The sequence below is a fragment of the Bos indicus x Bos taurus genome, chromosome 5 (assembly GCF_003369695.1).
Source record: "Bos indicus x Bos taurus breed Angus x Brahman F1 hybrid chromosome 5, Bos_hybrid_MaternalHap_v2.0, whole genome shotgun sequence".
NCBI classification, from domain to species: domain Eukaryota; kingdom Metazoa; phylum Chordata; class Mammalia; order Artiodactyla; family Bovidae; genus Bos; species Bos indicus x Bos taurus.
In genome coordinates, this window is record NC_040080.1 from 5194992 (window position 1) to 5210925 (window position 15934).

General features: G+C 53.7%; 1 protein-coding gene across 2 annotated transcripts in view; it reads right to left on the reverse strand.

Moving 5' to 3' along the window:
* Positions 1-6906: 6906 nt before the first annotated feature.
* The window catches only part of PARVB (parvin beta), a 116560-nt gene continuing 107532 nt past the window's right edge, over positions 6907-15934 (reverse strand). For both annotated transcript variants that reach the window (XM_027540555.1, XM_027540556.1), the window contains exons 12-13: positions 11276-11348; positions 6907-10053 (exon numbers count right to left, since the gene is read on the reverse strand). In XM_027540555.1, the coding sequence (XP_027396356.1) occupies positions 9977-10053; positions 11276-11348 (150 nt within the window). In that variant the 3' untranslated portion in view covers positions 6907-9976. The remainder of the gene's footprint in view (positions 10054-11275; positions 11349-15934) is intronic.

Consider the following 15934-nt stretch of genomic DNA (forward strand, 5'->3'; position numbering starts at 1 on the left):
ATCCGTACATTACAGAAGAAGACACAGAGATGCATGGTCTAGTCTGCCGCTCTGTCCCACCTGTATGAGACTGGGGTTTGTCACAAAATGCAGTGAGAAAGAGGCTGTCACTCAATACGATTTTTAAAATTTGAATTTCATATAGAAAACTATATAATTATTTTATATAACTATATTAGAGTTATCTGTCATAGCTTGGACATCCCCGGTGTCTCAGCAGGTAAAGAATTCACTGCAGTGCAAAAGATACAGGTTCGATTCCTGGGTGGGGAAGATCCCCTGGAAGAGAGCATGGCAACCCACTCCAGTATTCTTGCCTGGAAAACCCCATGGACAGAGGAGCCTGGGGGGCTACAGTTCACGGGGTTGCAAAGAGTTGGATACAACTGAGCAACTCAGTATACATACACATCATAGCTTAATTTTCCTTAAATAATCCCATGGACAGAGGAGCCTGGCAGGCCACAGTCCACGGTGTCCTGAGAGTCGGACATGACTTAGCACTAAACGATGACCATGAACTATATAAAGGATGTAAATTACATTGCTGAATCTCAAGAAGGTTTGCTTGTTATTTTTTTTTTTTGACATCTTACTACATTTGCTTTTTCTTTCACTTTTTTTCTGAACCATTTAAAAATAAATTCCAAGGAGGGATTGTGACATGTCATCTCCAAATATTTCAGAATTTATCTCCTAGAAACAAACATATTCTTCCATAGGACACTCTAGAGAATTAACACTGAAATAGTAATATTTTCATTCACACTCAAATTTCCCCAAATGTTATTATGCTGTTTACAGGGGTTTTGTTTGTATGATTTTTACTCCAAGATCCACTCGGAATCATAGGTTTCTCTTGGTTGCACTCGGCCATCATGTCTTGTCAGGCTTTTAATCTGGAACAGTCTTCTATAACATGAATATTTTTAAAGCACCCAGGTTGGTTGTCTTGTAGAATGCTAATTTCACCATCTCTGTCATTTCCTGGTCTGCTTCTACTGACTGATTCTTCTTCTGGTTAGGGTTCACATTTTTCTGCCCTGTATTTCTAGTCATTTTTTAAACTGAATGCTAGATATCAAGGATTTTACGTTATTGGGCAAGTTTTGTTGCGTTCCTTTGAAGAGTCGCTCAGTCGTGTCCGACTCTTTGTGACCCCGTGGACTGCAGCACGCCAGACTTTCCTGTCCTTCACTATCTCCCAGAGCTTGCTCAAACTCATGCCCGTTGAGTCGGTAAGGCCATCCAACCATCTCATCCTCTGTCACCCCCTTCTCCTCCTGCCCTCTTCTTTCCCAGCATCAGGGTCTTTTTCAATGAGTCAGTTCTTCGCATCAGGTGGCCAAAGTATTGAAGCTTCAGCTTCAGCATCAGTCCTTCCAACGAATATTCAGTGTTGATTTCCTTTAGGATGGACTGGTTTGATCTTGCTGTCCAAGGGACTCTCAAGAGTCTTCCCTGGCACCGTGGTTTGAAAGAAGTTTTCTGGCAGGCAGTTAATTGTGAATTACTCTGATACTTTTAAATTGCTTTTAACCTTGACCTCCTTAAACTCTGAGCTCTGTCTCCTCAACTCAGTGAGACCACTGAGCTCGCTTTAAGTTGCACCCCAGTCCAGGACTCACGTCCAGGCAGGGAGCATAGGTGATGGTAGGGTTTACCTCATTTGTGTCCCTTTTATTAAGGTTCACAGACCTGCCTTGCCTCTATTCTAATGTCGAAAATAGTGGTTTCCTACATTTTCCCCAGTTTTCCAGTTATTTTTGCTGGAAAGGTAACTCTAAACATAGAAATCCTTCTCCCATGAGATACTTAATTAGAAAGAAGAGGTACATTTTCAGTGGACAAACATGATCAACATCAGTTTAACTAATTAAAATAAATTAATATACTGAGAAATGGGAGGGATCCATGCATTATGTCTCCTGAGAAGATGCACTGAGAAGAACACCTGGCTTCTGCCAAAAATGCAGAACCCGAATCTCTTTTTTTTTATTTTTATTTTTTTAAACTTTATACAATTGTATTAGTTTTGCCAAATATCAAAATGAATCCGCCACAGGTATACATGTCATGAGGGAAACATCAGACAAAGGCACGTTGAGAGACATTCCAGGCGGTAACTGACCTGCATTCTTCTCCATCAACGTCACGAAGGGTAAAGAAAGATTGAAGAATTGCTCCAGATTAAAGGAGGCTGCAGAGATGTGACAAGATGTCAGTGCATTTCTTTGGGTAAAAGGACATTACTGGGACAGCTGGAGAAATAGAATTTAGGCCGGTGGGTTAGATAATGCTATTGTATCAATGTCGTTTCCGGTAATGACACTTGTACTGAAATTACGGAAGAGAATGTTTTGGTTTTTAGAAAACATACCTCAACATACTTAGAAATAGAAGGGCATAATATATGGGACTTATTCTCAAGGATTCAGGAAAGAGATAATTATCTAGATAGATAGACAGATGCTTGATATCCACATGACCGACCAACATCTAAATATCTGCATTTATATCTATATTGAGAAGGTAGAAAGGATAAAGCAAATATGGTAAAACGTTCATGTTTATGGGGATCAGGATAAATATAGGAATTCCTTATACCATTGCAACAATTTATTATAGGTCTGAAATTCAGTTCAGTTCAGTTCAGTCACTCAGTTGTGTCCGACCCTTTGCGACCCCATGGACTGCAGCACGCCAGGCCTCCCTCCCTGTCCGTCACCAACTCCTGGAGTTTACTCAAACTCATGTCCATTGAGTCAGTGATGCCATGCAACCATCTCATCCTCTGTCGTCCCCTTCTCCTCCCACCTTCAATCTTTCCCAGCATCAGGGTCTTTCCAAATGAATCAGTTCTTCGCATCAGGTGGTCAAAGGATTGAAGTTTCAGCTTCAGCATAAGTCCTTCCAATGAATATTCAGGACTGATTTCCTTTAGGATGGACTGGTCGGATCTCCTTGAAGTCCAAGGGACTCTCTGAAATTATGTAAGCACAAAATGTTAAATGAGGGACTTCCCTGGTGGCCCAGTGGTTGACTCTGCTCTCCCTTTGCAGATAGCACAGGTTGCATCCCTGGTCAGAGAACTTAAGATCCCACATGCACACGGCAAGGCCACATGGCAAGATGGGGAAACAATGGAAACAGTGTCAGACTTTATATTTTTGGGCTCCAAAATCACTGCAGATGGTGACTGCAGCCATAAAATTAAAAGACGCTTACTCCTTGGAAGAAAAGCTATGACCAACCTAGACAGTATATTAAAAAGCAGAGACATGACTTTGCCAACAAAGGGCCGTCTAGTCAATGCTATGGTTTTTCCAGTGGTCATGTATGGATGTGAGAGTTGGACTATAAAGAAAGCTGAGCGCCAAAGAATTGATGCTTTTGAACTGTGGTGTTGGAGAGGACTCTTGAGAGTCCCTTGGACTACAAGGAGATCCAACCAGTCCATTCTAAAGGAGATCAGTCCTGAATATTCATTGGAAGGACTGATGCTGAAGCTGAAACTTCAATCCTTTGACCACCTGATGCGAAGAACTGATTCATCTGAAAAGACCCTGATGCTGGGAAAGATTGGAGATGGGAGGAGAAGGGGACAACAGAGGATGAGATGGTTGGATGGCATCACCGACTCAATGGACATCAGTTTGAGTGAACTCCAGGAGTCAGTGATGGACAGGAGGCCTGGCGTGCTGTGGTTCATAGGGTTCCAAAGAGCTGGACACGACTGAGCGACTGAACTGAACTGATACGTTCTGATGCTCACCTGTCCACAGTGTGGACAGGCTATCAGGCAGCTCCTGGGCCCCGTGAAGCGTCCCATCATTCTTTGCGTGCTCCTTCTGGCCGTCTGGTGCGATGCCAGTGCATTTAAACAACCTTGAAGTTAGTATTGATTGAGAGCCCACTGTGTGCCAAGCTGAGTCCTGAGGATGCAGCAGGGAGCAGGGTAGACACCAGCCCTGCCTCGGGAGCTGAAGTGTGGACGGGTGTGCAGCTGTGGGAGGAAACGTGATGTGGGAGGAGATCCTGAACTGTATTCTACATATGCAGAAAATCAGCATCCTGCACACGTGTTAGGGAAGGCACGCCTATGTCAGCAAGGGAGCTGTGGGCTTAAACGTACAATGTGACTTCAAAGTTTCACTTTACGAGACCCTATCTGGTTGTCCTCAGCCCATTGCTGGGCCGAGCCACGGGGCCCTCCCAGGTCCACAGAGATGGGGGACATGGGCCAAATCCCTCTGCCTCCAAAGTCTCCCACCCCTCCTGCATCTTTCTAGTACATCACGGCCTTATTTTCCGCCCAGAACTTGCCCTGTCTGCACTGACTTTGCCCACTCCACCCTAGCTGCACACCTTTCCACACTTCAGCTCCCGAGGCAGGGCTGGTGTCTACCCTGCTCCCTGCTGCATCCTCAGGACTGAGCTTGGCACACAGTAGGCCTTCAATAAGTACTGAGTAAATAAGGTTCTTTATCGGCTCTTCCCTGTAGCTCAGACGGTAAAGAATCTGCCTGCAATGAAGAAGACCCAGGTTCGATCCCTGGGTCGGAAAGATCCTCTGGAGAAGGGCATGGCAACTCACTCCAGTATTCTTGCCTGGAGAATCCCATGGACAGAGGAGCCTGGCGGGCCACAGTCTGTGGGGTTGCGGAGAGTCAGACACGACTGAGCAACTAACGCTGCTGCTACTAAATATGGTTCAGGCTTCCCAGGTGGGGCCAGTGGTAAAGAACCCACCTGCCAGGGCAGGAGACATGGGCTTGATCCCTGGGTTGAGAGATCCCCTGGAGGGGTGTGGCAACCCACTCCAGTATTCTTGCCTGGAGAATCACGTGGACAGAGGTGCCTAGAGGGCTACAGTCTAGAGGGTCATAGAGTTGGACATGACAGGATCAACAGCATGCACTCACACTCACGTGAACACAGTTGAAATCCCTATTGTGCTGAGCCTGTGGAGGGCCCCACATCCCACCCCAGGGCAAGGGCTAACCCTGGCCGCTAGTGAGGGAAACAAGGATTCACTGAATCAAATTATGCCCACAGGAGCAGATTTCCACTTGAAACGAAACCACACAGAATCTGAGCTTCCCAAGCATAAGATGCTGTCCTTGCAGAAGGAACCATCCCCGCCCCTGCAGTGTGCATGACCCGAGCTTGTCAGCCTGGGAAAGGCTTAAACCAGATGACCTCAGGAGGTCCCTTCCTGCTCTGAGTTCTCAGGGTACTACACATTCTGCTGAGGTCAGGTGGCCACGCAATGTCATGGTTCCCCAAAGACTGACCACAAGGCAGAGACCCTGATGGGAACAGAGGTCCTGCCCCCAACACCCAGCAACAGCCCCGTGGGGAAGGATGGCTGGATGTGGAGGCTTTCCACTGATGCCATGGGGCCAGCCGGAAAGAAGAGGGAGAGAACTCAGAAAAGACGCCAACCAGAGCGAGTCCACCCCTACTCCAGGCGGACGCGAGGAACTCCATCCTTTTCCAGGAGTGCTCACTGCCTCTCCCCAGACAGTGTTTCACCTCGCCCAGCCACACCCTAGGCCCCTCCGTCATTGTGCTTGCTTCTCCCTGGGAATGATCCACTCACTTGTCTCTCTCTCTCCATGGCTGTTGTCCCTGGCCACTTGGACAAGCCTTTGAGGAACGTCCCCGGAATAAGACCAACCAGAAGACCCCTCCTGGGAGATAGGGCACCGTTGCTGGCCTGAAGAACTGTTGCAGGACGAAGCTTTAGCCTCATAAGTATTAATAGATAATCCCATCCAAGAAAACCACCAGAAAGACAGGAGCTGGCGAGTCACAGCAGGTTTCTCACGCTCAGCACCGGTGGACCTTTTGAGCTGGGGGAGCCTTCCTGTGTGTCCTGGCTTGCTGACCAGCCCCCTGGGACCACAGCCACCACCTGCACCTCCCCACCTCCTCCCGTTCCACAACCCAAACTGGGCGCTCTTGTTGCCAAGTGTGAGGGCTGGGGTGGCGGAGAGCCACCCTCATCAGTATTTTAAGGAACAGAGCAGTAAATATGGCGACAGTCGGGGGCTTGCTTCCGTGGCAGAGAATCCGCCTGCCAACGCAGAAGACGTGGGTTCGATCCCTGGGTTGGGAAGGTTGCCCTGGAGAAGGAAATGGCAGCCCACTCCAGGATTCTTTCTGGGAAAATCCCGTGGTCAGAGGAGCCTGGTGGGGTGCTAGTCCACGCGGTCACAAAGAGTTGGACATGTCTGAGCGACTGAGCACACGTGCCCTCTGGAAGACTGTGGGTCCGTGACCTCGCCAGCAGTCGCATGGGAACAAAGCCAAGCGTGAGCTCAGGGCTTTCTGCAAAGCCCCGGGTCTTTCCGGCAAGTTTATCCTTTTCAGCATGTTTAAATAGTGCTGTTGCCTCACCCCCCAGGCTAGCCGCACGTTCACAGTCCCCGTTTTAATTCTACATGGAGAAAAGTTTGATATACCTGAAGTGTCCCGCGACTTCTGTGGGGAGGGTTGATAGCAAGGCCAGCGTGGAACCCCAAAGATCTGGCCCCGTCAGGGGTCACCTCAGGGTCCCTGGCCCCAAAGGGTAGGGAGGGGACTAGGGCCTGTAGCAGCTCGTGCCACTGGCCACTGGCATCTCTCGCTCGAGTTTGGAACCAGGCGCCTGGGCAGACTCGCCCGCTCCGTTCAGTAGTGTGACTCAGCCGCTGTGAGCCGCCAGCCTCTGCTCCCGTCCAGGAAACCCTCGGTGCAGCGCCCCCTCCCCGGGGACCCTTCCCCCCAGGATGCAAGCTGTCTCCTCCCTCGTCCATCAGCTGCCCCGCGGGAAGCAGGGCTGCACTGGCGTCACGGGGCCAGCGCCGAGCACGGGGTGGCCAAGGTATGACGGCTAAAGGCACGAAAGAAAGCCCGGCATGCAGACAGCGACAACGGCCTTTATTGGGATAAACCACCGCACACCGTCCGGAAAGCCGGCTCCCGCCGCCCGCCCGCGGGGCAGGTAACAACACAGCCAGGGTTTCAGTGGCTTTTATTTAATACCCAGAAATCCAAAGTAAACACCGCTTAAAACAAATCAAGGACACGAAGATACCGGCACACAAATTGGACAAGAGAATTTGGCTGCTTTAAAACAACACAGCTCTTGTGTCACGTCCAGTTAGGACCTCAGGGCACCTGGGGCTCTGGGCTCAGCACTTCGTGATGCCGTGTTCGAGGGGGAACCAGAGCTGCAAGCAGGCGCCCCAAAACCAGGGGAGGGGAGGGCGTTCAAAAGACAGGCCACCTGAACAGTAAGAGGAGGCATGTCATGACCTTTACCCATCACTGCATGGCTACCGATGACCTTGTTTCACTTAGTTCCTATGGATGAAGGTCCCTCTTCGGGGCAAAGGTGGGGAGGTCATTCACTACAAATGGGAATCAGTGGAGCAGGACGGGTTCTAGAACTTTCCCGAGTTAAGGACTAAGAGGGAAGCTTTGCATTCCAAGGAACTCCCAGCAAGTGTCAGAACAAAGTTGCTTCTGTTGCCCCAGTTACCCCAGAAGATGCTGCAGCGTGTGGGCCTCCGCAGCGGGGAGGTCCCGGGCCCTGACACTCGTGTCCTGACAGCTGTTGTCCCCAAGCCACCAGGAACGATGGGCGGATCCCAAGAGGAGGAATCTAGCCACTGCAGAGGTCACCCTGGCTTCGGCCTCAAAACTGCTTCCCAGCCCTCACCCCACATGCGCTTTCAATTCTGGTTCCGTCCAGACAGCAAAGGGAGGAAAGTGACGCGGACGGCCCGAGGGGTCCTGCACAGGTGGGCAGAAGGCACACCCACGCCTTCGCGCCAGTTTGAGAAAAAGTAATTTGGAGACCAGGGCTTTAAAGAGTCAGCATTATGAGATAAAAGTGCCTGTCTATAGTTTTCCCATATATTTATCATTCCTGTTACTCTCCTGCTTGAAACACAAGTGGGCTTGAAGTGGGCTCACTGCCCTGGGAGCTGAACCCCACCACCACCTCCCTCCCTAGAAGAATCAACGCCCCTCACCCCAACCTTCAGGACGTGGAACAGGCCGGGGGAGCTGCCCACCTGGGCTGAAGACCCCAGGCTGCTTTCCAAACCCAGGCCTCCCCTCCTTCACCCCCACTCCCACCCCTACCCCCGCAGGTCCCCAGGAACTGGCAGCGCCCCACCAGGCCCACGAGTGCCCACAGCAGGTGGAGGGGCCTCGCCTCCCTGGCACCGTGGTTCCACGCGTGTAATGAAGGCAGCACAGAATGTTCCAGCCTCGGCAATTTTGTCAACGTGGATCTTTAATGTCACCGCCTCCCGCAAGAGACGCTGTAATGCCGTTTTAATTATTTCTTTCCCCTGCTGGGTAACCTCCTCCATCAAATTGGCTATTCTGAACCCAGCCCCAGGCTGGCAGCCGCCCGAGCCCAGGCAGAACAGGCAGCTGTTCTTTAAGTCCTGAGCACTGGTACGCGATGTAATATTAATGACGTGCTCAACAGCTCTGACCTACAGCGGGAAGGCGAATATCACAGAAGACAAAGGCCCATGTTGCTGGGGTGCTGAGCAAACTCGGGGGTCCAGGTGTCATGAAAACCCCGACTCCGCAGGGAGGTGGGGGTGGGGGTGACCTAGCGGAAGACCCACCTGAGACCCAGCCTAGGGGTGCCCCTTTCTCTCCCGAGATGAGTCGGGCGAGGGGTGAAGGGCACACAAATGAGGGATCACATTTCCTTCGACAGGGCGCCCCAAGGATGCCACAGGCTGCAGAAAGCTGGGACTCGTGGAGGACAGAGGTGAACACTTCGCCTTCCCTCTTACGGCTGAGCTGTGCCCCACCCCCGACCCCACATATTGAAGTCCTAACCCCCAGGACCTCAGCAGGTGACGGTATTTAGGGACAGGGGTCTTCACAGAGGTAATTAAGGTACTGTGAGGTCATTAGGGTCCACCCCAATCCGTTCTGCCTGGTGTCCTTATAAGAGATGAGACACAGACTCACAGACGGGGGAGAAGCGTAGGAAGCGAGGGAAGACAGTGCCCGTCTACAAGCCCAGGAGGCTCTGAAGGCACCAGCTCCGCTGATACCACCATCTCAACTTCCAGCCTCTGGAACTGAGACAATAAACGTCCGTGCTCTAACTCACCCCCCAACCCGTGGCACTCTGTTACGGCAGCCCCTGCAAACTGAAACACCCTGCTTTCCAAAGGTTTTTGGAAAGGCATCCATCCTCAAAGAGGGCCTCTGGGATTGGAGACTTCCCAGCAGAGCTGTCTCCAGCTGCCTTTTAGAGCCAGCTCCAACACAGCCCACTCAGCCGCAGCAAGAGATGAAGAAACGCCTCAGAAACCCTTCCTCCCACGGACCGTGGCCGCTGGGTCCACTGGGTCCCAGATGTCTGCGCAAAAGCGAAATGCAAGCCACACGGAGCAGACAAGGAGTGAGGATGCAAGTGGACACTCCGGTCACAGCTGAGGCTTCCAAGAGGTCGGAGGGAATTTTTTTTTCAAACTGAAAAATGCTTTTTTTTTTTGTAAAAAGGCCTGGCTGCCCAGGAGAGTCCTGCCCAGGAGATGCCACCAGGGGAGCCGAGCCATCGCCCTGCTGCAAGGCTGCAGCGTGTTTCTGATGACTTGTGATCACTGACGACTGTCAGCTGGAAGGCCAGGCACCCCGCCCCCGCCTCCCAGGGGCTGAGGGTCGGGGTTCCGGTTTTTTTTTTTCTTTTCCATCTTTTGATCAACAATTGACTTGGCCCCTGTGGCACCCCAGGTGAGGCGAGGCTGCAAACTCGCAAAGCACTGGTGCTGGGAACCTGCATTTCTAAGGATGCCGCCCACTGTGGAATTACAAGGAAAGGAGGTGAAGAGAATCTACCAGAAAAAAAAAAGTGGGGTGGGGTGGGGAGCAACCACGGGCTGGGAGGGGAGGCCAGGGCACCTCCCGAAGCACGGTCTCCGCTGAGGTCACTGGCTCCACGCTGTCACTCCAGGTGCTTGTACTTGGTGAACAGGTTGTAAAGAACCCGCAGGGTGGATTTGAGATCCAGGTTTACCACATCTGCAGAAGGAAAACAGAGAAACCACTGTGGGTGAGAGAAGCTGCCCCAAGTCCTGGTGCCAGCACCTGGGAGACGTGGGGACACCCTCTACGTCCCCCGCAGAGCACTCTTGCTGTCCCCGCCACTCGCAGGCCACTTCCCGAGCCCCCAGGCCACCACCCCGTGGGATGAGCACTGGAATGGCGAGGATTCTCCTTCATCCCTTCCAGGACGGGCCCAGACAAGTCTGCGTGGTACGGGGTCTAGGACAGCCAAGGACACGTACTGGGGATGGCGGGCCATCCTGCGGGCCTCCTGGGGCAGGGCAGGCAGGAGCCATGGTCCTACCCCCTCGAGGTCAGGACCAAGGGGTGGCCCAGGAAGTCCAAGCACCTAGTTTGGTGGGAAGGGGCCCTGTCCCCCTGGGGGTTGAGGCGCCTGGTTCTGCTCCTCCCTTGCTCTCTGAGCTCCGACAAGGGCTTGGGGAGGGCTGCGGTCATGGGTCACGGGACAGAGTTCCTGTCCTCGGATGGGTGTTCGGCAGTGACCGCTGAGCCTCCCAGGGGGCGTGGGTGGCGGGTAATGAGAACACCCCACCCAGGATTCACGCTGTTACTGTCGGGCGGGGATCCAGGAGCACTGGCGTCACCTGCAAACCTGTTATAATCGGGACCTGGAGGGCCCGTTCCACAGCCCCTGAGTTGGAAGATGCTTTGAGAAGCACCCCCTCCACCCCACTCACCCACCCCAGGGCTTCAGTTGTCCGCTCAAGTTAAGAGACTCCTGGTAGAGGTCATTTAACACAGGAGGCGGGTGCGGCAGCGAGGAGGCCTCTAGCTGGGGATCTGCTGGCCTCCACTGCCACTCAGACCTCACAGGCCAAGATCGAGCCACGGCCCTGCTCACAGGCACCACTGGGCCATCAGGACAGTGACCTGACAGGCATCAAACTGCAGCCAACCTTAAATATCGTCTCAAGACATGAAGCAGCGTCTCAGTCTGAGCAAGGGCACCTGGTGGGCAATCGAACCCTGAGCCTGTGGGGCAGAGGCCGCGTCCTCCAAGTCAAGTGGTTGCTGAAGAACTGGCCTTGGTGGCTTCACCAGCACAGGACTCTAGGTCCCCGAAGCCCCGAGGGCAACAGGGAGCTGGGGTCGGCAGAGCCTGGCCTTTGAGCCACACACTCGGGGCCTGATGGGAGAGACACGGCCGGTCACCCAGCCCCTCAAAGACCTGGGTTACCTTCGGGGCGAGCCTTGGGCTTCTTAAGGCCTCCGTCCAGCATCAGCTCAAAGGCAAACGACACGTTGTGGACCTGCCAAGGAAGCCAGAGTTAGCGTCGGGGCTGCAACTGGTCCCAAGCCTGCCCACTGCCCCCCATCTCCACCAATTTTCTTCTAAGGGGATGGAAGCAAGCATGGACAGGGGAACCTTTGGAATAACTCGGCCCACAAGGACCAGGGGTGCCCAGGGCAGGACAGAGGGTGGGGAGAGGGAGGAGGAGGGAGTCTGCGGAGCACAACACACACCCGCCAGGTGGGCCTCACTCCCCTTCCCAGGGGGTTGGGAGACGCAGGAAGGAGTGGGGGTCCCCAGGCTCCGACACGCCCTCATGAAGACAAGTGACGGCAGCTTCTTTTCACAACTGAGGAACTGAGGCTCAGAAAGGGCGAGTCACCTCCCGAAGGCGCCCGGCCCTGGGCCCTGTCCCCAGCACACAGCAGTCACCTGCTGTCTGTCAGAAGGGCCTCAAGCCAGCTGAGCATGATGGCGTGCCCTCGGCAGGGGTATATCGGTAGCCCTGACCCAGAGCAGGTGCCGTGGACCCTGCTGGACCTGAAGTCAGGCCCCTGGTGGATGCTGCACAGCCTGGTCCTGACCCTCGACCTGCTCGATGCCCTGGAAACGTAGGCACATCTGCATTCAGCCCCCAAGGATGCTCGCAGTTTGCTCACTTCTGTTAATGGCTGCTGCAGAGGTTAGACACAGAGCCATCTCTGCTGAGTTTCAAGTCCACCTGAACCACGGAGATACTGGTGAGCAACCAAATCACAGCCAGCCAGATGTCTGCATCGAGTGAAGGCTGGTGGGGGCTGGGGGAAGGAGGAGGGCAGGGAAACCAAAAAGTAAAATAAATCACAGATGTCAGAGCTGGAAAGGACTTTAGGGCTCTCCTGTCATCAAACACCCTTTAAACAGCAACAGTTTCATGATTTCCCTGCCAATGAATCAGAAACACCACAAGTTTGCCTGCAAAGTGGTTTAATGATTAACCAGGAAAAAGACACTTGGCAAAATACTCCTCTGTTAGTCAAGACCACGAGAGCTCGGGGCACAGCAGAGAAGCTTCCAGGCCACGGAGGCACTGGGTGGGCAGCACTCAGAGATGTAGAGAAGGCCACCGTCCGCTGAGTATCAAACAGGAGCCCAGCCCTGGCATGGGGGACACGCCCCAGAGTGGGTGCAGGACACACACCCAGACCTGGGTGAGCTGCAAATGACCTGAGGCTCGCGGGCCACGCCGAGGGGAGACAGGACGCAGGCTGTCAGAGTCCCACCTGCAGGGCCCGGAGCCAGCCCGGAGAGAGGGCTGAACCCAGCTGGGCCTTGGAGCAGGGACACGCAAGGGAGATGACCAGAGGGTCTTAATCTCCCACTTCCCAAAGGAGGTCCTGGGTGAGATGGGTGAGACCATCTATCATCTGTGCTGAGAAAGTCCCTAAGCTCCGAGAGGCGGGGCCGGGCTTCAGCCCACACAAGTCTGGATCGGAACCTGTGCCCTGCCTCTGGGAGCATCCTGCCTCTTCCACCATCCTCTGAGATCCGGATCCCTGAGTCATACACACAACAGGTTTGGAGGCGAGACAGAGCCAGGACGGCCAAGAGGGAGAAACAGGGTAACGGTCGGGTTAGACCATCAGCCCAACGTGGGAACAGACGTCTTCCGTGGCCCCCAGGCTGGCAGGATGCGCCCCCATCACGGGTGTGGAGCATGGTCAAGTCCACGAGGCCCCTCCCTGCCCCAGGGAAAGACTGGCTGGCAGGGGGATGGGGGTGTGGGAGGCGGGGAGGGGCAGGGGTCGGGCGAGCATCCTTTCAAGGCCCACCTCTCTGCAGCTGCTCGGCCTGACCAGTGATAGGTTTTGAGCAAGACTTTCCTCTGCTTTCTTCTCCGTCCGAGGAAACCAGCAGACAGGAAGCTGCCCCTTCCCCTTCCGTTCTCTCGCAGACCCAAGCCTCAACCCCACAACCTCGCTGCCCCTGCAGAGAAGCACCCCCGGAGCCCGGCTCCACGGATCTGGCACAGAGAACAGCAGACACCTCCCGACAGGACGTGGGGCCAGTACCTTGACCGTGATCCCCGAGAGTGAGACCCCACCCCAGGCCACACTCTGAACCCCAAAGCCCCCCACTGCTCCCAGGAGGCAGTCCACGCCCGGACCCCCAAAGTGCTTTCTCTCTGTGCTGCAAAGGAGTTTCAAAAAACCAGGTGGGGAGAGAGAAGGGCAGAGGGTCCCAGAAAGGAATAGGGTCTCTTGGTTCCACCCCTGCTGATGATCCATCTGCACCCCGAGGACCCCTTTCCTCCCTGGGGACAGGGACTCCGATGAGGAAGCAAATGGGAAAGCACCCTGAAACTGCAAAGCCCTTTCTGGGATTTGTTTCCAGGAATAACCTTCAAGTCTCCAGAACACAGGCCACCCCCCCAGAGAGAGAGGGACACTGTGGAATCTTCCAGAAGATGACTACAGGCCCAAGGTACCCAGCAAAGTGACCAGCACAGAGCAAGGCTCAATGGTGGGGCTCAAACAAGAAGCGTGGGTGGCACCCACACCTCTGAGATGGCTTGATGGGGCTGCTCAGTTGTTTGCAGGAACCTCAGGGTCGGAGACGTCCCATCTCATCTTTCTAAACTCCAGTGTGATTGTTTAAAAGCACGCGCCCACGATGCATCTCGGATTTTGCTCACTGATCTGTCTCCCATCACTGCTACAAGGACTCTCAGTGCCTGGCAGAGTCTGGGGTCCCGAGGATGCTTCGAGAGGGTCTCTCAGCGTGTGTCACCACTGCCCAGCCACACTGGGGACGAGGTGCCCGGCCCCAGCCAGAAGCGGGTTCAGGTCGGTGTAGCAGGGAAAGGCCATCATCTGCGAGGTGGTTGGAGGACCTGGAGGTTAGGAAGCCCCATGGCTAACGAGGAACCTCCCAGTGGTACCATGAGGCCATCACTCGTGGGGAGGAAGGCAGAGAATCCAGGGGTGGGGCTGGGGGCTAACACGGCTGGAGAAAGACCCTCCAGAACAACGGCTTCCAGCCAGGAGAGCTCTGGAGGCCACCAGGCCACCACTGGACTCTACAAGCATTGATGGTCTCACACCATGCGGGATGTTGTCCCCGACAGCAGCTACCCGCCTCCCGCTCAGAGGTGAAGGTGGACCGAATAGGCCTTGAGCCTCCCAGGCCAGAGGGTGATGGACAGAGACTCGTCTCATCTCAGAGAGAAGGAGGCCGGGGCTGGGAGGCGCCACCCCTGCTACTGCGCAGAGCCTGTCCCGGAAAGAAGCCCAGCTCCAGTCGGCCTGGCTGACTTCACCCTTCTCACCAGCCTTCGTGCTCATTTTTGTTCAGCTCTTTGTTCAGCCTCATGAACAAAGAAAAGATCTCTCCGGAACAATGCTTCTGGAAACTTCCCTGGTGGTTCAGTAGCTAAGACTTCTGGGAACCTCCCTGGCGGTTCAATGGTTAAGACTTTGCCTACCAGCGCAGGGGACATGGGTTCAAAAGATCCCATATGCTTTGCAGCCAAAAAAATCAACACATCAAACAGAAGCAATATTGTAACACATTCCATAAGGACTTTAGAAATGGTTCAGGTCAAAAAACAAACAGAAATCCTTCTGCAGCCGGCCACATGGGCAGGAAATGCAAGATGAACTCCATGACCAAGCTGTCTGTCTTCCTGCCTCCTGACCTGCCCCATGAAGCCCCGAGCACCCCCTCACCCACTCTGTGCACCAAGGAGGGGAATGTGCCAGAACCTCGCTGATCTGCTCTGATCCATCTCAGCAGGCCAGACGGCAGCGACATTTGGCCGCGAGCAAGCCGCCCTCGCGATGCCAGAAGCAGGCTGATTGGTAAACACTGGCCCGGCTTCCAGATGCATCTCTGGCTGCCGCGCCCGCTCGCCTCGTCTGCCTCCCTGACTCACGGGTCTAGCACTTTGGGAAAATAAAATGACAGATGCTCTCGAGCTCAAGCCATACGGTGAGTCCACAAGCCAGGTTTCTAAAGGTGAGGACTAAACACTGCTGGGATGGCTGGGCCTGTGGAAGCCCTTGGCAGGAGGCAAACACCCGGTCACAAGAGTGTCCCAAATGTGAAGGCCATGCCCTTTGACCCAAACAATCCTCTTTGAGGATTTTCCTAGAAAACAATCCACAGGAATGGAAACATATATTTACATTTACATATTCATGATCGTGGCATCCAGTCCCATCACTTCATGGCAAATAGATGGGGAAAAAGTAGAAACAATAAGAGATTTTATTTTCTTGGGTTCCAAAATCGCTGTGGATGGTGACTGCACAGCCATGAAATTAAAAGGCACTTGCTCCTTGGAAAGAAAGCTATGACCAACCTAGACAGCATATTAGAAAGCAGAGACATCATTGTGCCAACAAAGGTCCATATAGTCAAAGCTATGGTTTTTCCATGTATGGATGTGAGAGTTGGACCATAAGAAGGCTGCTGCTAAGTCGCTTCAGTTGTGTCTGACCCAGTGCAACCCCATAGACGGCAGCCCATCAGGCTCCTCCGTCCCTGGGATTCTCCAGGCAAGAACACTGGAGTGGGTTGTCATTTCCTTCTCCAAGGAAGGCTGAATGCCAAAGAATTGATGTT